Raw genomic sequence first — 16214 nt, forward strand, 5'->3', positions numbered from 1 at the left:
TAATAATTATTTAGACTTACTATCTATTGAATTTCAAATAAAGTATGTAAATGAATAGAACTGTTATTCCTTTGGTGGGAAACTTGGGCACCAAAATGTCAGTGAAGTGCAAATGGGAGGGGATTTTGATCATAGCTTCTGCTTTCCTGGCTAGATGGACATCTAAACCATTTAAGAAAAAAAAAAATTTACAATATTAATACTGAAGTAGCAAAATTATGGCTTCTTATGCTTTCTTTGTTGTGCATTCTGTGATAAAGAATACTTATTTAAAGTTCTTAAACTAAGAAAGGCGTTTTAAAGCTTGATAACTCTCGGACTTTTTGTGGTACATGTAAATGCAAGCAAAAACTGACCCCAGCTGGATGTAATGATGAGTATGAGTGATTTCCACTAACTTCCCCCGATGGCAGTGGATGGGTATTTAGAGTAATGTGGTCAACAGGATGTCTTATATTTTTCAAAATATGAAAAACCAATTCCCTTAATTGTTATTTTTAAACAAGGATAAAATAAAAAAAGTCGAAAGCATACAGATTTCTTTTTCTTAAAAACTAAAAAAGAAAAAAAATTATTTTTAAGATTTTTGAAAAATAAACTTCCTGCTTAGAAATATTCAGAACTGGTCATTGTTGTAACAATTCTCTTCAAAATGTGTACAACTTCAGTGGTATGCAAGGGTTTTCATTAAACTAAATGTGATTCACTAATTTTTCTGGCCTGTTTCTCTATTTGTTGTCATTTCAAAAAGTATTCTGCCAGTAAACATCTGTTACTTTTCCAGGCCCACTATAACGTAAGCAGATGTGAGCTTCTATTTAGATTATCAGGACACAAGCAGCTGGGCTTTATTGTATAAGCCACTCAATATTATCTTTGAACAGACAATTCTTTATTCTTTGACTATTGGAAAACACAAGTTCCTAAAATTGAGCAGATGTCAACTGCACTAAAAGCTTAATTTTCAACGTAATCTGAACGCCCACTGCGCCATCTGACCAGCACCTCATCAAAGAGATATTGAACTCTCTGACTCCCTCAACCTGACAGTTTAGAAAATAACTGTTCATGGAAATAATGTATCCAGAGCTCACTTGATATCACAAAACATGAGAAAATATTGCTTTGTATCTTGTAAATTCTTTTACTGTTTCTTTACTGTGCTCTGCACATAGTGATAGGTTCCCCTGAGATCTCTATCCTACCCTGAGCCTCCAGTCAGGCAGATATCATCTCCTTTCCTCTCAAAATGGCCCTGCCAAAAACCTACTAGTTCTGTTTTACAAATCAGTTGGAACAATGGGGGGAGGAGGAGAAAAGGATGCAGTAAGAGAGATAAAACCATGTCAGGTACTCCAGTTACTGAAGCTGTAAAAAATTTGTGCTATTTTTAGAAGCTTCTTATTTTTGGTATATAAAAAAGCAGTAGTAACACTTTATTTTTCTGGGCATAAATAACAACCACTAACTATGCAATTAAATTGTAACTACTGACCATGTAAGTATATGGAAGCTATAGTACCATGTAATCACAGGGTAACTAGTTATTTCTGCCTTTGAAGCTAAAGCATTGTCATAAGATCTAAGCGCTGGGTGTTACATGGTAATTTGGTTGTTGTATTTTTTTTTAAATACTTGGTAACTTCAATAATAGGTTCTCCATGGCATCCACTTATTATTTGTACTGTACAACTATTCTAGTTCCCAATTTGCATAAGAGGAGACATAATATCACCGTGTTGGACATATAGTGAGATGATATCTGTTCTTCAATGAAAACATCATATGAAACTGCTCATTAGTACACTGACATATTGAAATAGTTAGAAACATGAGATGGATTCATTTTCAACCTCTTTGTTTACCTCAAGGCAAATAAGCAAGCTGTGACGCTGCCAGGAGAGGGGAAGACCAATTCTCTCTTTCTTCTCTCAGGCTACCAGCTGCACCATACCACTTTCTCTTTCTTTCTCAGTCTGCTCTCTGCTACCACTGCTTTTTGAAGTATATCAGTTTGGAAAACCGTATATGGATGCTCTTGCAAAAAGAAAAACTACCTGGGAAAGTCCTCTAAAGAAGAGATGAAATGGACTTAGAAAAAACAAAAGTCCTCAGAAGAGCATCTTATTAGCTGCTCCTATCTGTTGTGGCCACATTTATTATGATAGTAACCCGGATGTAATTGGAGCCATGGGAACCTTCAGTGTTAGGGTGGTGACAAGTGTGACTGCACTGAATAAAACTCCACTCTGTTTTCCTCAATACTCCATGAGATTTAGGATAATCAAGAAAAACAAAAATCATAAGCTTCAACCTGGAGGAAAGGGTGAAGTGGAAAAGCTACTGAAACTGGGCTTGGCTGATGAAATTTTTATAACCCTGAACATCTTTTATTAAGATACTATAAATGTTTCACCCTATCCTGGAAAAAACTTCAAGGAATTTCAAATATTGTGGTCTATGTATAATCAATGACATTTAGAGAAAGGGAAACTAATGAAGCTTGATGACGAATATTTTAGTTGATCCTGGGTTTGGTTATACTGGGAATCATTTGGTTTTAATTCAATGGAAAGTAGGGATTTCTGAACATGAAATGAAAATAGGCAAGCTATAAATGATCAGATGGGTCTTAAAGCCCACTCATAAGAACTCACAACGAGAATGGGAAAATTATAAAGAATAAATCTACTTAATAAAAAGTATTTATCAAAGACAGATGGAAATACATAACAAAAATAAATGCAAGGATATCTATAACTGATGCCATTGGAAAAACTGGAAGGTTGTAGCATTTTGGCTTTGTTACCTTTTTGGGTTTTCATTGTATCCCATTATATTCCAATTTATTATATAGCATTGCAACATTGCATCTCAAATTAAGTTATTTTTACTTTTAAGCAGAAGGAGAGTTCTGGTGTCTAATTATATTAGGTTTTTAAAAACTGTGTTTTTCCAAAGTACAAATTCAATATTTAAAAAATATTATCCTAACAGCCTTCGTGTGTTAGCAATGCCAAGCTCATGTTTCTAATTAGCCAGAAAGCAGGTAGGCAGTAAAACATATTTGTGTAAAAAGGAGGGATAGTAAACTTAACTTCACACCTCATAAAAAGCTTTGTAGTCATCCCAGTGGTGGCTCTCAGCATCCTGTAAAATGCTTGTAGCACAAACTCTGACGCAGTAGTCCGTAACTTGAAACTGTAGAGTGTTGATGAATTCCTGATATCGTTGGACAGGCACCAGGAATACGGGTCTGTTCAGAGTGAATGATCAAAGAGACAGAGATTTAAGGCCTGTGCGGTAGGAGGTAACAATCTCCAGTACTACAAATGGTTTTGATTATTAGATATCAATCATTCATTTCCTCCTAATGCCAGAGTCTGCATCCACATTCACTTTCCAAAAAGAAAAGAAAAAAAAAAAAAAAAAAGCTGGCCTTTGTTTTGCAAGCCCTTTGAAAATGTACATCTGCTGTTCTACATATATGCGCTTCAACTTGAGACAAACTGCATTGTCAATACATCACTCAAAAATAAAAGAACTCTTTGTAAGCCTATCATTAGAGATCAGGGCATTATTTAGGCATTAGGTTATCGTTATTACTAGAGAACAACATGCACTTGTCAGAACCAACTTTTAAAAGGCTATCATACATCCCACAACCACACTCCTTTTGTTTTAGAAGATTGTAATTTGGTAGATGTCAATTATCTCATGAACTGTTTTAAAATACTCGAAAGAAATAAGGTGATTTCCAGCACATTTTGTTTATAAATTCACGTAGAAATCACAATATTTGACTACCTATGAGAACTAAAGAAACATCATAGTTATATTCTACATCTAGTCAAATTCATTTTACTTATTTTTATTCTTAGCTATTTATATCACACCACTTTCTTTCATAAGTAGGGACTACAAAGCCTGAATAAGGAATATGGGATAGGTTTCTCAGGTCGCAGTGGGCTTCCAAGTTCATGTGTCACCTTTGGAAGGAATCATGTTATTTTCTGGAGACTGCAAGGGTGACCAGAAAGACCAAGTGATAATACCTACGTCATTTTCATTCTCTTAAGGAAACGCTGGTGGTGTAGTGGTTAAGTGCTACGGCTGCTAACCAAGAGGCTGGTAGTTCAAATCCGCCAGGTGTTCCTTGGAAACTCTATGGGGCAGTTCTACTCTGTCCTATAGGGTCGCTATGAGTCGTAATCGACTTGACGGCAGTGGGTTTTTTTTTTTAAATAAAACCCAAAGCCATTGCCATTGAGTCGATTCTGACTCATAGCGACCCTACAGGACAGGGTAGAACTGCCCCATAGGGTTTCCAAGTAGCGGTTGGTGGATTTGAACTGCTGACCTTTTGGTTAGCATCCGAATGCTTAACAACTGGGCCACAAGGGCTCCATTCTCTATATAGCAAACATATACTTTTTGCAGATTACCATTAGATGAGAATTAAGACTGTCAAATGCGTCCTCTTTGAATATTATGGATAGCGATGAATCAATGGATGTTCTGAAATATGTTTATATTAATCATTAGAATAGACTGAAATACACTTTTCACTGTCAGCTCCTAACAGCCAGATAGCTTAGGAAAAAAAAAAAAAAAGACAAATGTATATTTCACAGCTGTATATATATGGCACAAACACAAGTTTATTTTTCCTTTTCAGTGTGGTTAGTATAATGTGCCTTTTACAAAATGGAAGGGGTTTATTTCATCATGTCCTAACAATATACAGAAAATACATGCTCTAGGTTAGAATTCAGAAAGCGCATGGGTCCTTTTAGCATGCCATCAGAGAGAGATTACCTAATCTACTTGCATGTATTCCGTGGTCCACCTTTTTGAAATTTCCTAGTCAGGACAAATGAAAATAATTTCACCACATTAATTATTATTTTCTTGTTCTCAAATATTACCATCAAAATTTCACTCCCTGTGATATCCAAAGATTACATATTCCTTTTGGCATAGCCATCAACCTCATTTAAATGACACTCACTTCTTAGTCGTTTCTTTCATCAAATTATCATAGCGCATAAAATGCTGGAAGACGTATACAGCTGTGGAGAGCAGTGTGTGCAAGTTTTTCAGGGGTGCTTTGGAAGGGACCTCCTTGCCTCTCTCCTGCAGTCTCGCTAGGACAGCTGTTGCCACTTTACAACAGGCCTCCACAAAGTTTGCTCTAATTTCCTGAAAAGAATCATCTCTGCATGCCAGAGCCAGTGGAAGCATTGTGTCAAGTTTTTCCATGATGTCAGAACAAAACTAGGGAGAAATAAATGTGGCACTGAGTTATTTGTGCTCTGACAGCACCATGTAATTTATGTACAGTAGAGCCAAATTCCTAAATAATGAATCTGGCATCAAACATAAATATAATGATATAGCTTTATAAAATCAATTTCTCAGTTGTAGAAAATGTTTACGTCAGATAAGGAAATACCAAAATGAAGCTTTTCTATATATAACCTTGAAACATTATGCTTACCAGACATTATGAAAAACTCATGAGACAGCTTTACATGATGATACCATTATTTGTAGTTAAGAGAACTCAGAAAACATGTTATCTTTGGTATTACCATGTTTGCATTTTCTTGAATTTATTCTAATTCTCTTTTGCTAAATTTTCATAAAATATATTTGTTTTTATTAAGCACCACATATAAATGTCAGTTTAACTTAAATAATCTAGAAGCATTAGAAATAATCTCATGTATATCTTCTTATGCTATTGGTAAGGAGTAAGGAAATTTCAGAAGTGGTGTACCTAGCTTTTCACTATCTACTATGTATCCACGCCTTCTTAATGGCAGAGGGCTTGTAGTAGGCGGGAAGGAGAAGCCTATCTCTGCTCCAGATCGGCTAACAGATTTCCCTGGGGAATGTTCTGGAGCCTCAGAGTGGGAGCAGCAGAATAAAGAAGCCATCTTTAAGAACTCTCTCCTAAAAAAATCTCAGAAGTTGCTAAACTCATTGTGGACTTAATGCTGAGTAAATGTACTTATTTATTTCCATAATTTATTTCTATTTATTCAGTATGTTCTGTGAATCTCAAAACACATGCAAAGATGTAGGAACGATGTTAAGGAAATCAAATGTTTATTTGGTTAATTGTGAATAAAGATTTAAAAATTACCCAAGCCAATGTAAGACAGCATCCCCTTTAACCGCCTACATTTTTTCTGGATGCATTTGAAAGATATCCAAAACAGACAGTTTTTGCAATGTTTCTCACCTACCCATGAAGACACTAAGGCTCCCTTTTCAGCTGCCTCAGTCAGACTCATGGAGCAATAAGCTGGCAACAGGTATAAGTCATTTTGATAACAATGGCTCATGGATACCAGAGAAAACTGGTATTGGGTCACCTATGAAGTGTTTGTCAAAGAGCCTTCACAATTAGATCTATAGGTTTCTTCTTGAAATGCTTTATATTAAAACAAAACAAAATCCCAGTCTACAATATGAGAGAATTTGGCTCAATGCTTGCCTTTGCAATTTTCTTTGGTTGGTCCTCCTCAGGAATCAGGTGACTGCCTTGCCAAACCTGCTGGACGTTTACAAGTTTCATAGTATAGCTTACAGCCAGAGATCTTTCATTCTGTTCCTGTTGGAGAATTTTTGTAGAAAAATCTTCAATTGCTGTTATCATGCAATGTGCCATGGAAGGAGATACTTCTTTAAATGCATTTCTCCAGCCAAACTCTAGTAAAGTAGCCTGAAATATAAATTTATATAAAGTCATATTAATCTCAACTCAGCAACAAATATTACTATTATTATAGATATAAAATTATTACTTTCATTCAATATGTTGAATATAGGTATTCTTTGATATACTGCAAAAGCCATTCTTACACAACCTGAAAATATTACCTAGTGAATAAAGCAATATACAAAAACATGTGCATTCCTTACACATAGTAATATACTGACATTTCATTTTAATTCATCAGTGGATTTAATCAAAAACTTTTTTCAAAATTTAATCTCTTAAATATAGTTCAATAAAACCATCTTTACGAGAGCTGAAAGCTATACTTACTATTTATCACACAAAAAAAGCAACCTTTAAATCCAATATATTTAATAAAGTCTAAATTAGATTTTTATAGTCTCTTTTATAGTTTATTGTTAACAAGTATTGCAACATAAGACAGCATTTAATATTCAATCTTTTATTTCTTTTTCACTTGCAGAAATCAAAACAAGCCAAAATACAGCAGTAAAAAATAAATTTCTCGGAAAAAACACAGCCCTGCACCTTTCTGAATTTTTACTTGCTTAGAATTTTATTTAGTCTCTCCACTCACAAAGTGGTAAGCAGCACTACTTTTGTTCCAGAAAATGTGGGTCTCGGAGGGCAGGGAGGCTGGCATTATTTTCTTTTGGTCCATATGTTTTATAAGGTAATATATTTATAAATGTATATTTCCCCCGATTCCGCCAATGTTCTCTAAAGTACTAAAGACATTATGGGTAGAAGCCTGAACAAATGCTTAGAATTAAACTTTCTGCATTTTAATGTAACTTTGTTTACAGTAACAAGTCACCTACTGCAACTTCAGAAGACTCTAGGCTCTATATCCTTGACAGAATTACTGGTTTTTCTGGATCACAGGCTTTTTGTTAGAAAAAGAAATTAAAAAAACAAATAGAATTGGATAATTTGTAAGGTACTTTTCAGCCTAAAATTATTGAGATTATGATCATTAACTTAATTTTCTTGTATGCATACCCCACTCTGCATTAATTTAATGCTTTCTGTATGTACTATACAAAGTAATGAAATGATTAATCTTCTAGAGCTTAAATTCTATGATTCAATGACGCTATAATCACAAAATCTGGCTTTTGTTCTCATTATGCTTAGAGTTAAGTTGTAACTGAACTTTCTAAAGTTTATTCAGACCTTTAATATCACAGGGTCTGAAAACACATCTCTCTTATAATTGCATAAAATTAATCAATAATTGAATCTACTCAGTCATATAATCTCCTTTGTTATAAGTGAAACATTAGAACTAAAGTGGTCATGTCCTTAGGCTATAAAAGTATTTCCTTGGGACACATTTATAGTAGAAATGTGAAAAAGAATCTGCCTCCTCGAAAATTAAAAACAACAACAACAAAACCCTGGTTTTAATTTTTCCCATCAGGACATTTCTATTCATTAAAATTCATTCATTCAAGGAAATGTATTGTGGTAAAAATTGCCATTAATTGCCATGGCTGCACTGACAATTTTTTCTGTGCGTATGCAGTGACAATTACATTTCTCCATGGTAATTTATATGTAATTATGACACCTTGGCCTATCTAAATTCTCTTTTCAAAATATGGAAAAGCAAGCACATTAGCTGTTCTTAAAAAAAAAAAAAAGAAGACTTTTGCTACTCAAATTTTTCCTCCCAGAAGTCTGTTTTTAAGACCCTGATATATATTTCTTGCTTCTACCCGTCCCCTCTTATTTTTCTGGCATCATACGTATTCTAGTTAGAATAGAGAGGATTTAGTATTAATTGATCCAAGAAAAAAGAGGAAATCATGGCTTTCTGTTCTAGGCACAAAGTAGATGCCTGCCGAGTCCCATTTCTTCTATTACCTAATGCCAGTTTCTTAGTACTTAGTTTGGTTTCTGATTAAAGCATAATGTATAACTTCATTTTCCTGATTATTTCCCTTGATTTCTAGGCTGAAAAAACTGAAGCTCTGCTATAATCACATGCTCTTTTGTCTTTTTTAGTATTTACTTAATATACTAGTCAGGATCCATTCAGAAAATAGAAACCACTGTAGGTATTTTAGAAGGAACAATTTTAATGTAGGTGTTGGTTAAAGGTGATGAAAAATTTCAGGAACCAAACATGGGCTGTAAAGCAAAAAAGGAAGCCATTACTGTCTTCTGGGCTGAAGAAACAAAGAAAGGAGACTGCGCTATGGACTCTAACTGCTTGGGCCAACGGCACACGTGAAAACTAAAGCATATCTACCAGGTGGATCTGGAAACACTGGGGAGGGGGTTGGTGATGGGGAGGTGAGGAGGGCACTGTCTGGTAGAAGCAGGAGCCATGGAGATGGAGGAGTCATAGCCACCACCAGAAATGTCCCCTAAACAGAGGGTGAAAAAGAAACACCCTGGTTTCTCCCCAACTCCCACCTTCCAGTCTTTCATCAGTGCCTTTCACTGGCCAAATTAGAGTCCAGAAAGCAAGGGAACCTGGACAATGTAATTCTCAACAATACAGAGCAGAGCAGAGCAGAAGAAAAGTGGGAATGGATCTGAGAGCAAACAGGCATAAGATGGGCACGCCAAAATAAGAAGATAGTTCAAACTCTTCTTTCTGCTTTCCTTCTCCTTTTTTAATCTCCATTTTTTTTTTTTTTTTTTTACTTTTCAGCAATTATCTATGAACCAAATTTTCAAAGTGCAGCCCCTGACTCGGGATGAAAACAAAGATCTCCTGACTTCTATCTCCCTACCCTTCCGATTAGCAGAGTGTGTAAAAAGGTAGTGTCCCCATTAATTGAATTTTTGTCAAAAGCTTGGAAGCTAGTTTCCAACCATGAATTATTTTTTTAGTAACAGAGTAAAACTCAAGACATTTTCATTCATAATGGATTCACACACATAAGACAATACTATCATATATGAATAAAAAATACCACTCTCTTTCCCCATACCTCTTTTCCTGGTAGCAATTGCTCTGAAGGAATACTGGCTTCATTTGCTCTAGGTTTCCCTATAACTTCTTTACTGGATGTCTCCAAAATGCCTAAAAAAAAAAAAAAAAAAGACCATACTAGAAGTGATTAATAGATATAGGCTAAAATTAATCATATAGAAAAGCTGTATACCTAATATACATACACACGCACACACCTCCACATACATATCAATAATTCATTTGAAAGATATAAATCCTGCAATAGATAAGAAACAATCCATAGTTTCTAAAATGAAAGCATTTTTCTTTCTTTTCTTTTTTTTTTTTCAGAATTAAGGAACTCTTTTCCATGGGGAAAAAAATAAACTGATAAAAATATAATAAATGAATAAATACTCCAGAAAGAAATCTTTCCACCTTTTCATTAAAGTTCTATTAACAATAGCTCATTTGATATGAATGATTTAGCATTTGCCTTAATTTTTTTCTTAGATTTGGTATATGATAATGAATTACATATACTATGACCTAACTTTCCTTTGAGTTTTTCCAACTTACAAGGAATTTCAAGAATTAATTTTTACATATTTTCTAGGCAAAGCAAATTGCAAAATCTTACTTATTCCTTTTGGTAAAGCTTGCAAACAGTAGAGTTATCTAGTAAATGCATGTGTGTGTTTTTCCTAAATGCGGTTCTATGGACTTGATTATGAATGATTCCTAAGGAGTAGAGCTCACAGAAATAAAAATATTCTGTTCTGATATCGAAGTTAGTTTCAACATTCTTGTACAGAAAGTATACTAAAGAGGTAAGAATTTCCATTTGGTAAGCAATAACAACAGCTTTTTGGGAAACGTTATCAGACATTATCTATTCTGAAGAAAAGTTTCCTCAACTCAGTGTTTCTTAATCATTTTGGATTTGTGAACACTTCTGAGACCTTGGTTAAAGTGATAGAACACTCCATATAAAAATGCACAATATGACCATATGGCACACACACACACACATTATTGGGAATTCCCAGACCTTCTTGTAAAGCTCATTCATGAATCCCAAGGGCCCATGGACTTCAGTTTCTTACGACACATCAAGGTGCAAAGAAGGTTTGAGACTGAAATAATGCTGTATCATTCAACCTGAAATACTTTCTCTATGGCTTATATTTTATGTCTTTTTAAGAAGATGGTGTTATAAATAAGGACCAATTCTAACACTGAAATAAATTTAAGATTAATCAAAGATTTTAAAGAATTTAAAAGAATTACTTTTAAATTAAAGAATTACTATGAAATCATGAGCCTATAAGAATACAAAATATTTTTCTAAAAGTTCTGTGTAGAGAAGACTTTTCAGGACACGAAACACAAAAGTCGTAAAAAAAAAAAAATCCTCCATAACAAAAATACCATTAACAGTCAGAAGAGAAATGACAAACTGACTTGGCAATCTCTCCCAAAATGTCTGTACATTTTCACTTGGCAATTTCATGTTAGAAATTTGCCCTCCAGATATATTTGTGCACATATAAGACATAGTTCAAAGAAATTTGCTATATCAGTGTTTGTGATAGCAAATGAGTAGGATTAAGAAAAAAAAAAAAAACCCTCTGAATATCTACCAATGAGTAGCTAGTCAAATTATGGTACGTGCACTCAATGGAAAACTCTTCAGTTGCAAGACAGAATGAGGTTTTCTGAATAGTTAAGTAAAAAAGAACAGCTGCATAGTATGACAACATTTTGTGTTTTTTTTTAACATAGGAATATATATGGAATAGATTGCCTCTGGAAAGGGAAACTAGGCAACTGGAGTGGAAAAAAGCTTAATTTTCATCATATATTCCTATGTCTTGTTCAAACATTTTTTTACCACTGTTTGAAAAAAATAATAAAGATCAAGTTGCTAATGGCACGGAGGAGAAACACTTGAATTTGTAATCTGTTTACTTTTCTGCAGATAGCTCATAAAACTAGCTAATTTAAAAGGCATTCACTTTGGAAAAAATAACATCAGTTTGAAGTATAAACTCTGATCTGTTTCTGAAAATAAGTATCCGCCATTGTGTAGCCATAGTTTAACACTTATGAAAAATGTTAATTATATTTATCCTTTCATACCCAAGTACATTATGTTTATTCATTCAAAGTAACGTGCTTAGATGTTTACGCAAACCATCTGCCTATTTTGAAGAGGAGTAAGACAAAAAGATAAGCTTTCCAAAGCTGCTTTTGTTGGTGAGCAATTCTATACTAAGATAGAAAATGAATGTCAAGCAAATATGATACCCTTTAAAATACCCCCCAAATTTAAATATTTTAAATTTAACCCTATATAGACAAGTAAAAAGGGCCATTTTTAGGCAGGACTAATAAATAACAATGAATCCAGATTAAGAAGATAACTCATGGCTTTAACGAGTTTGTTTGGAATTCAAAATGGTGAATTTAAAAATTCAGCATTGTAGACTTTTAAGAGCTCTATGAACATTTCGAAAATTATTTCACATATGTAAAATTATATTGAAAATGCTATATATTTATAAGCACTGTGTAGATAAAGTAGCCCATTTTTGGCTCATTGCTCTAAAATATAGTTATCGCATACAATCAACCCTGATTTCTTTAAGAGCATGCCTGGATTAAGAAGCCTAGAAGAGTGCAGAGGGTCACAGGAACGTCAGCTGCTGAATGGCTTTCCCCCACAGAGTTCTCTGTGGTTCATTTTGTACTTCTGGTTAGTTTCCACACTGTGCTTTCTTTCATAGAGAGTAGAGGTTGGCAGTACTTCCCTGTGACATCCACTTTCACACCCAAATTGGTCTTCATAGGTTCCCATTGTGTGCACTACAAAGCAACTTGCCTTGTTGGCAGCTCTAAGTGGGAACTACATGTCTTTCTTTTCTTCACTGTTCTTTTCTCGCTCACGAGCAACCTCCCACCAAAAGCTGAATCTGTAGAAGAGACTACATCCAAGAGATAATACTATGAAAAGGTATGAAGAGAAGCCCAGGTGGCCACCTTGCAAATTTCCAATGTGGAAGCCTTCGACCTCTCTGCCCAAGAAACAGCTAAAGTCCTAGTGTAATGAGCTTTACAAACCCTAGGAGCCTCTTTACCTTAACTACATACGCCTCCCTAATACAATCCCTTAACCATCTAGCTAAGAAACTCTTAGAAGCCATTTGACCCCTCTTAGGACCCCCTAAGAGTACAAACAATCTTTCAGAAGATCTGAAATCTTTGATTCTTCTGAGACAAACCCTAAGTGTTCTTCTTACATTCAATTGAAGCAGCCATTGCTCTTTGTCATTGCTGGGGCTAAAGGAAAATGAAGGCCAAGAAACCTCCTGGTTTAGATAAATCTCAGATGCCACCTTTGGAAAAATTGAGGAACTGCCCAAAGAACAACTTTATTCTGAAGGAGCATTAGAAATGCCCCGTAAATCAAACCTGAGGCCAATCCATGAGATAGGATCACCTAAAAGAAATAAAGCATCATAAAAGTAAATAATATCCTATCATTTTCAAAAATGACAAAAACAGAAAACCATTAAATCATGACCAAACAAAAGCAAATAAATATAATGACCAAATGGCTTTTCTTCCTCAGAAAATATTTCTTGTGTTTCTACAAATTCTACTACCCCATATTCAAATTACTAAGAGAACAGCCAGTTTGGCTAAGTCTACAATATAGTAGTACACATCAAAATAAAAAGTAAAATATTCAGTTAATCATCTAGATATTTTCTCTATGCAATGTTAAACACCTGGATATTTTTAAAACATCTGGACAATAAAAAAAATTCACTTTTCATCAGATTGTTTGGGTTACATAGAGATAGTAGGCAACTCTTTCCAAGATCTTTATTAGCAAAATATGCTCCAATCAAAAGAAATACACAGGAAACCAAATGACTCAATCTCTTCTTTTCCTATCTCTCTCCCATGCAAGATTTCTAAACAAAAGAATAACTACCAGTAATACCCAATAGTTAACTTATGATACACTTGGTTTCTTTAATCACCCTTTTCAAGAAATCTTTCTCCTTCTGATTTAAGAAACCAATGCTTTTGATAAGAATTGATTAACTTGGCTACACTAAATAAGACATTTACTTTTTCTTGATATTTTCTTTAGAATCATTCTTCTCAGGGAGCCATTGATATAAAGTCATGTCAGATTAAATCAATCATGGCTTTGTTACAAAAAAATATTAATTACTACAATGAAGAACACACATATCACAATGAGATCTGCTACTACTCAGAGATTTCCTACACCTGCCCTTCAAAATTCCTTCCACATACTATTCTTGATAATCAACAAAGATGCTTATACAGTACGCGACTATCAAAGCATACTATAAAGCGATAATCAACAAAGATGTTTATATAGTACGCTATTACAAAGTTGCTTTTATCTGCCATACTGCTGACAGGATGACAACAGCCAAATTTGGGATAAGGCAGTATTTTGTGTTATAATCATATATTTATTCTGTTGATTTTATTCAAGAATGGTAACTATTGGTCCCAAATATAATGTGTTTGCAAGTCTCAACATTGCTTTATCTTAGTATAATGGAGTTGAACTAGTTTTTTTCTCATGTTTCCTGAAATCAGTAAGTGAAATCTTTGCTTTTTATTGGCCATTTCAGCTTTATATCTTTACAATGCCTCTCCAACATAATTCTAGTTTTGAATTTATGCTGCTCTTAAGAAGAACAAATTCCCCAGAATTGATCTAATTTCCCAACGGCCTGGCCAAAGACCAATCTAAGATGATTCCAGAACGGATTGTTGTAATTAGGTGCCTTCGAGTCATTTCTGACTCAATAGTGACCCTATGTAGAACAGAAGGGAACACTGCCCAGTCTTGTGCCATTCTCACAATCATTGCTATATTTGAGCCCATTGTTGCAGCCACTGCGTCAATCCATTTCATTGAAAGTCTTCCTCTTTTTTGCTCACCCTCTACTTTACCAAGCATAACGGCCTTGTCCAGAGACTGGTCCCTCCTGATAACATGTCCAAATTACGTGAGACAAAGTCTCACCATCCTTGATTCTAATGAGCATTCTGGCTGTACTTCTTCTAAGACAAATTTGTTCGTTCTTTTGGCAGCCCATGGTATATTTAATATGCTTCACCAACACCATAATTCGAAGGAGTCAATTATTCTTCGTTCTTCCATACTCATTGTCCAGCTTTCACGTGCATATGAGATGACTGAAAATACTATGGCTTGGGTCAGGCTCACATTAGTCTTCAAAGTGATATCTCTGCTTTTTAATACTTTCAAGAGGTCTTTTGCAGCAGTTTCGCCCAGTGCAATAGGTTGTTTGATTTCCTGATTGCTACTTCCATGGGCTCAGAATGGGTAGGGCCTTAGGTGTTTTGGGATTCATTCTGTTTCTTGATCCACACCTCAGATCCACTAAAGATGTTGATAAGGAATGCCAAACCTTAGTCAGTCATGATGAATGAGTACCAGCAACAAATATCAATCAGCACATGAATCCAAAATTAGGATGGCATATTTCTCTATTCAAATCTCTTTGATCCATTCATTTCCATCCAGAAGATGCTCTAGTACTCACATTGTCTTCTAATTAAATCTAATTTCTTATTCTGTCTTTTTCTATTCTTATCATGTCTTATATTACTTTGCCACTGGCTTGTTTGCCAGTTTCAGACATCTATAATTCACCTCCACTTTCCTTCAACTCATCTCCAAATCTGCAAAAATGGTACTACATTATATACCTTACACTGTAATAATGCTACTTAAATCTAACATGGAACATAGAAAGTTAGTAAGTTGGACTTAACATAAAACAAACTCCAACTCTATAACATTTCTAAGATTAATGACACAGACAACGTAAACAATTACAAGAGTGAACAGATTAAACTAAATGCAATTCCTTACTAAGATGTCAGGTTTGGGGGCTGAAATTTTCAGATTGATTGTTAATGACTTGCTTCCGACACTTAGTTTTACAGATATAGCTACTCTCTATATTATTCTCCTTAGAATGACATATGGCATCATGTACAGTAGGAAACTTTGTACATTTTATTCTAATAAAGATGAAAATCTTTACGAATACAGATATGGCAACAGAGAACTATCTTAGCCATTGCGCCTTTGATTTTTACTTTTCATGTCAGATGAAAATTATTTTAACACATGACACAGATTTCTTTAAAGGGGTTTTGTTAAGATTACTAAACTTAAAACAATAAAAAACTAACAAGTTTAGTTAGTTTTTTATTGTTTTAAGTTTAGTAATCTTCACTAACTTAACAAGTTTAGTTAGTTTTTTATTGTTTTAAGTTTAGTAATCCTAACAAAACTCCTTTAAAGAAATCTGTATCATTTGTTAATAGATTATAATTATAACTACTATTATAACAACTCACATTTATTGAGTGTTTATGATATGCTAGACATTCTTTTATGTATTTTACACACACTAACTCATTAAATCCTCAACCATACATAACTTTATTGGAATCTGA

General features: G+C 34.3%; 1 protein-coding gene across 2 annotated transcripts in view; it reads right to left on the bottom strand.

Annotated features, from left to right (window-relative positions):
* KIAA0825 (KIAA0825 ortholog) overlaps positions 1-16214 on the bottom strand; it is a 446146-nt gene that overhangs the window by 317185 nt on the left and 112747 nt on the right. For both annotated transcript variants that reach the window (XM_064274127.1, XM_023547725.2), the window contains exons 7-10: positions 9700-9791; positions 6506-6733; positions 5012-5277; positions 3106-3256 (exon numbers count right to left, since the gene is read on the bottom strand). In XM_064274127.1, the coding sequence (XP_064130197.1) occupies positions 3106-3256; positions 5012-5277; positions 6506-6733; positions 9700-9791 (737 nt within the window). The remainder of the gene's footprint in view (positions 1-3105; positions 3257-5011; positions 5278-6505; positions 6734-9699; positions 9792-16214) is intronic.

The sequence above is a fragment of the Loxodonta africana genome, chromosome 2 (genome assembly GCF_030014295.1).
Source record: "Loxodonta africana isolate mLoxAfr1 chromosome 2, mLoxAfr1.hap2, whole genome shotgun sequence".
Classification (NCBI taxonomy): Eukaryota; Metazoa; Chordata; class Mammalia; order Proboscidea; family Elephantidae; genus Loxodonta; species Loxodonta africana.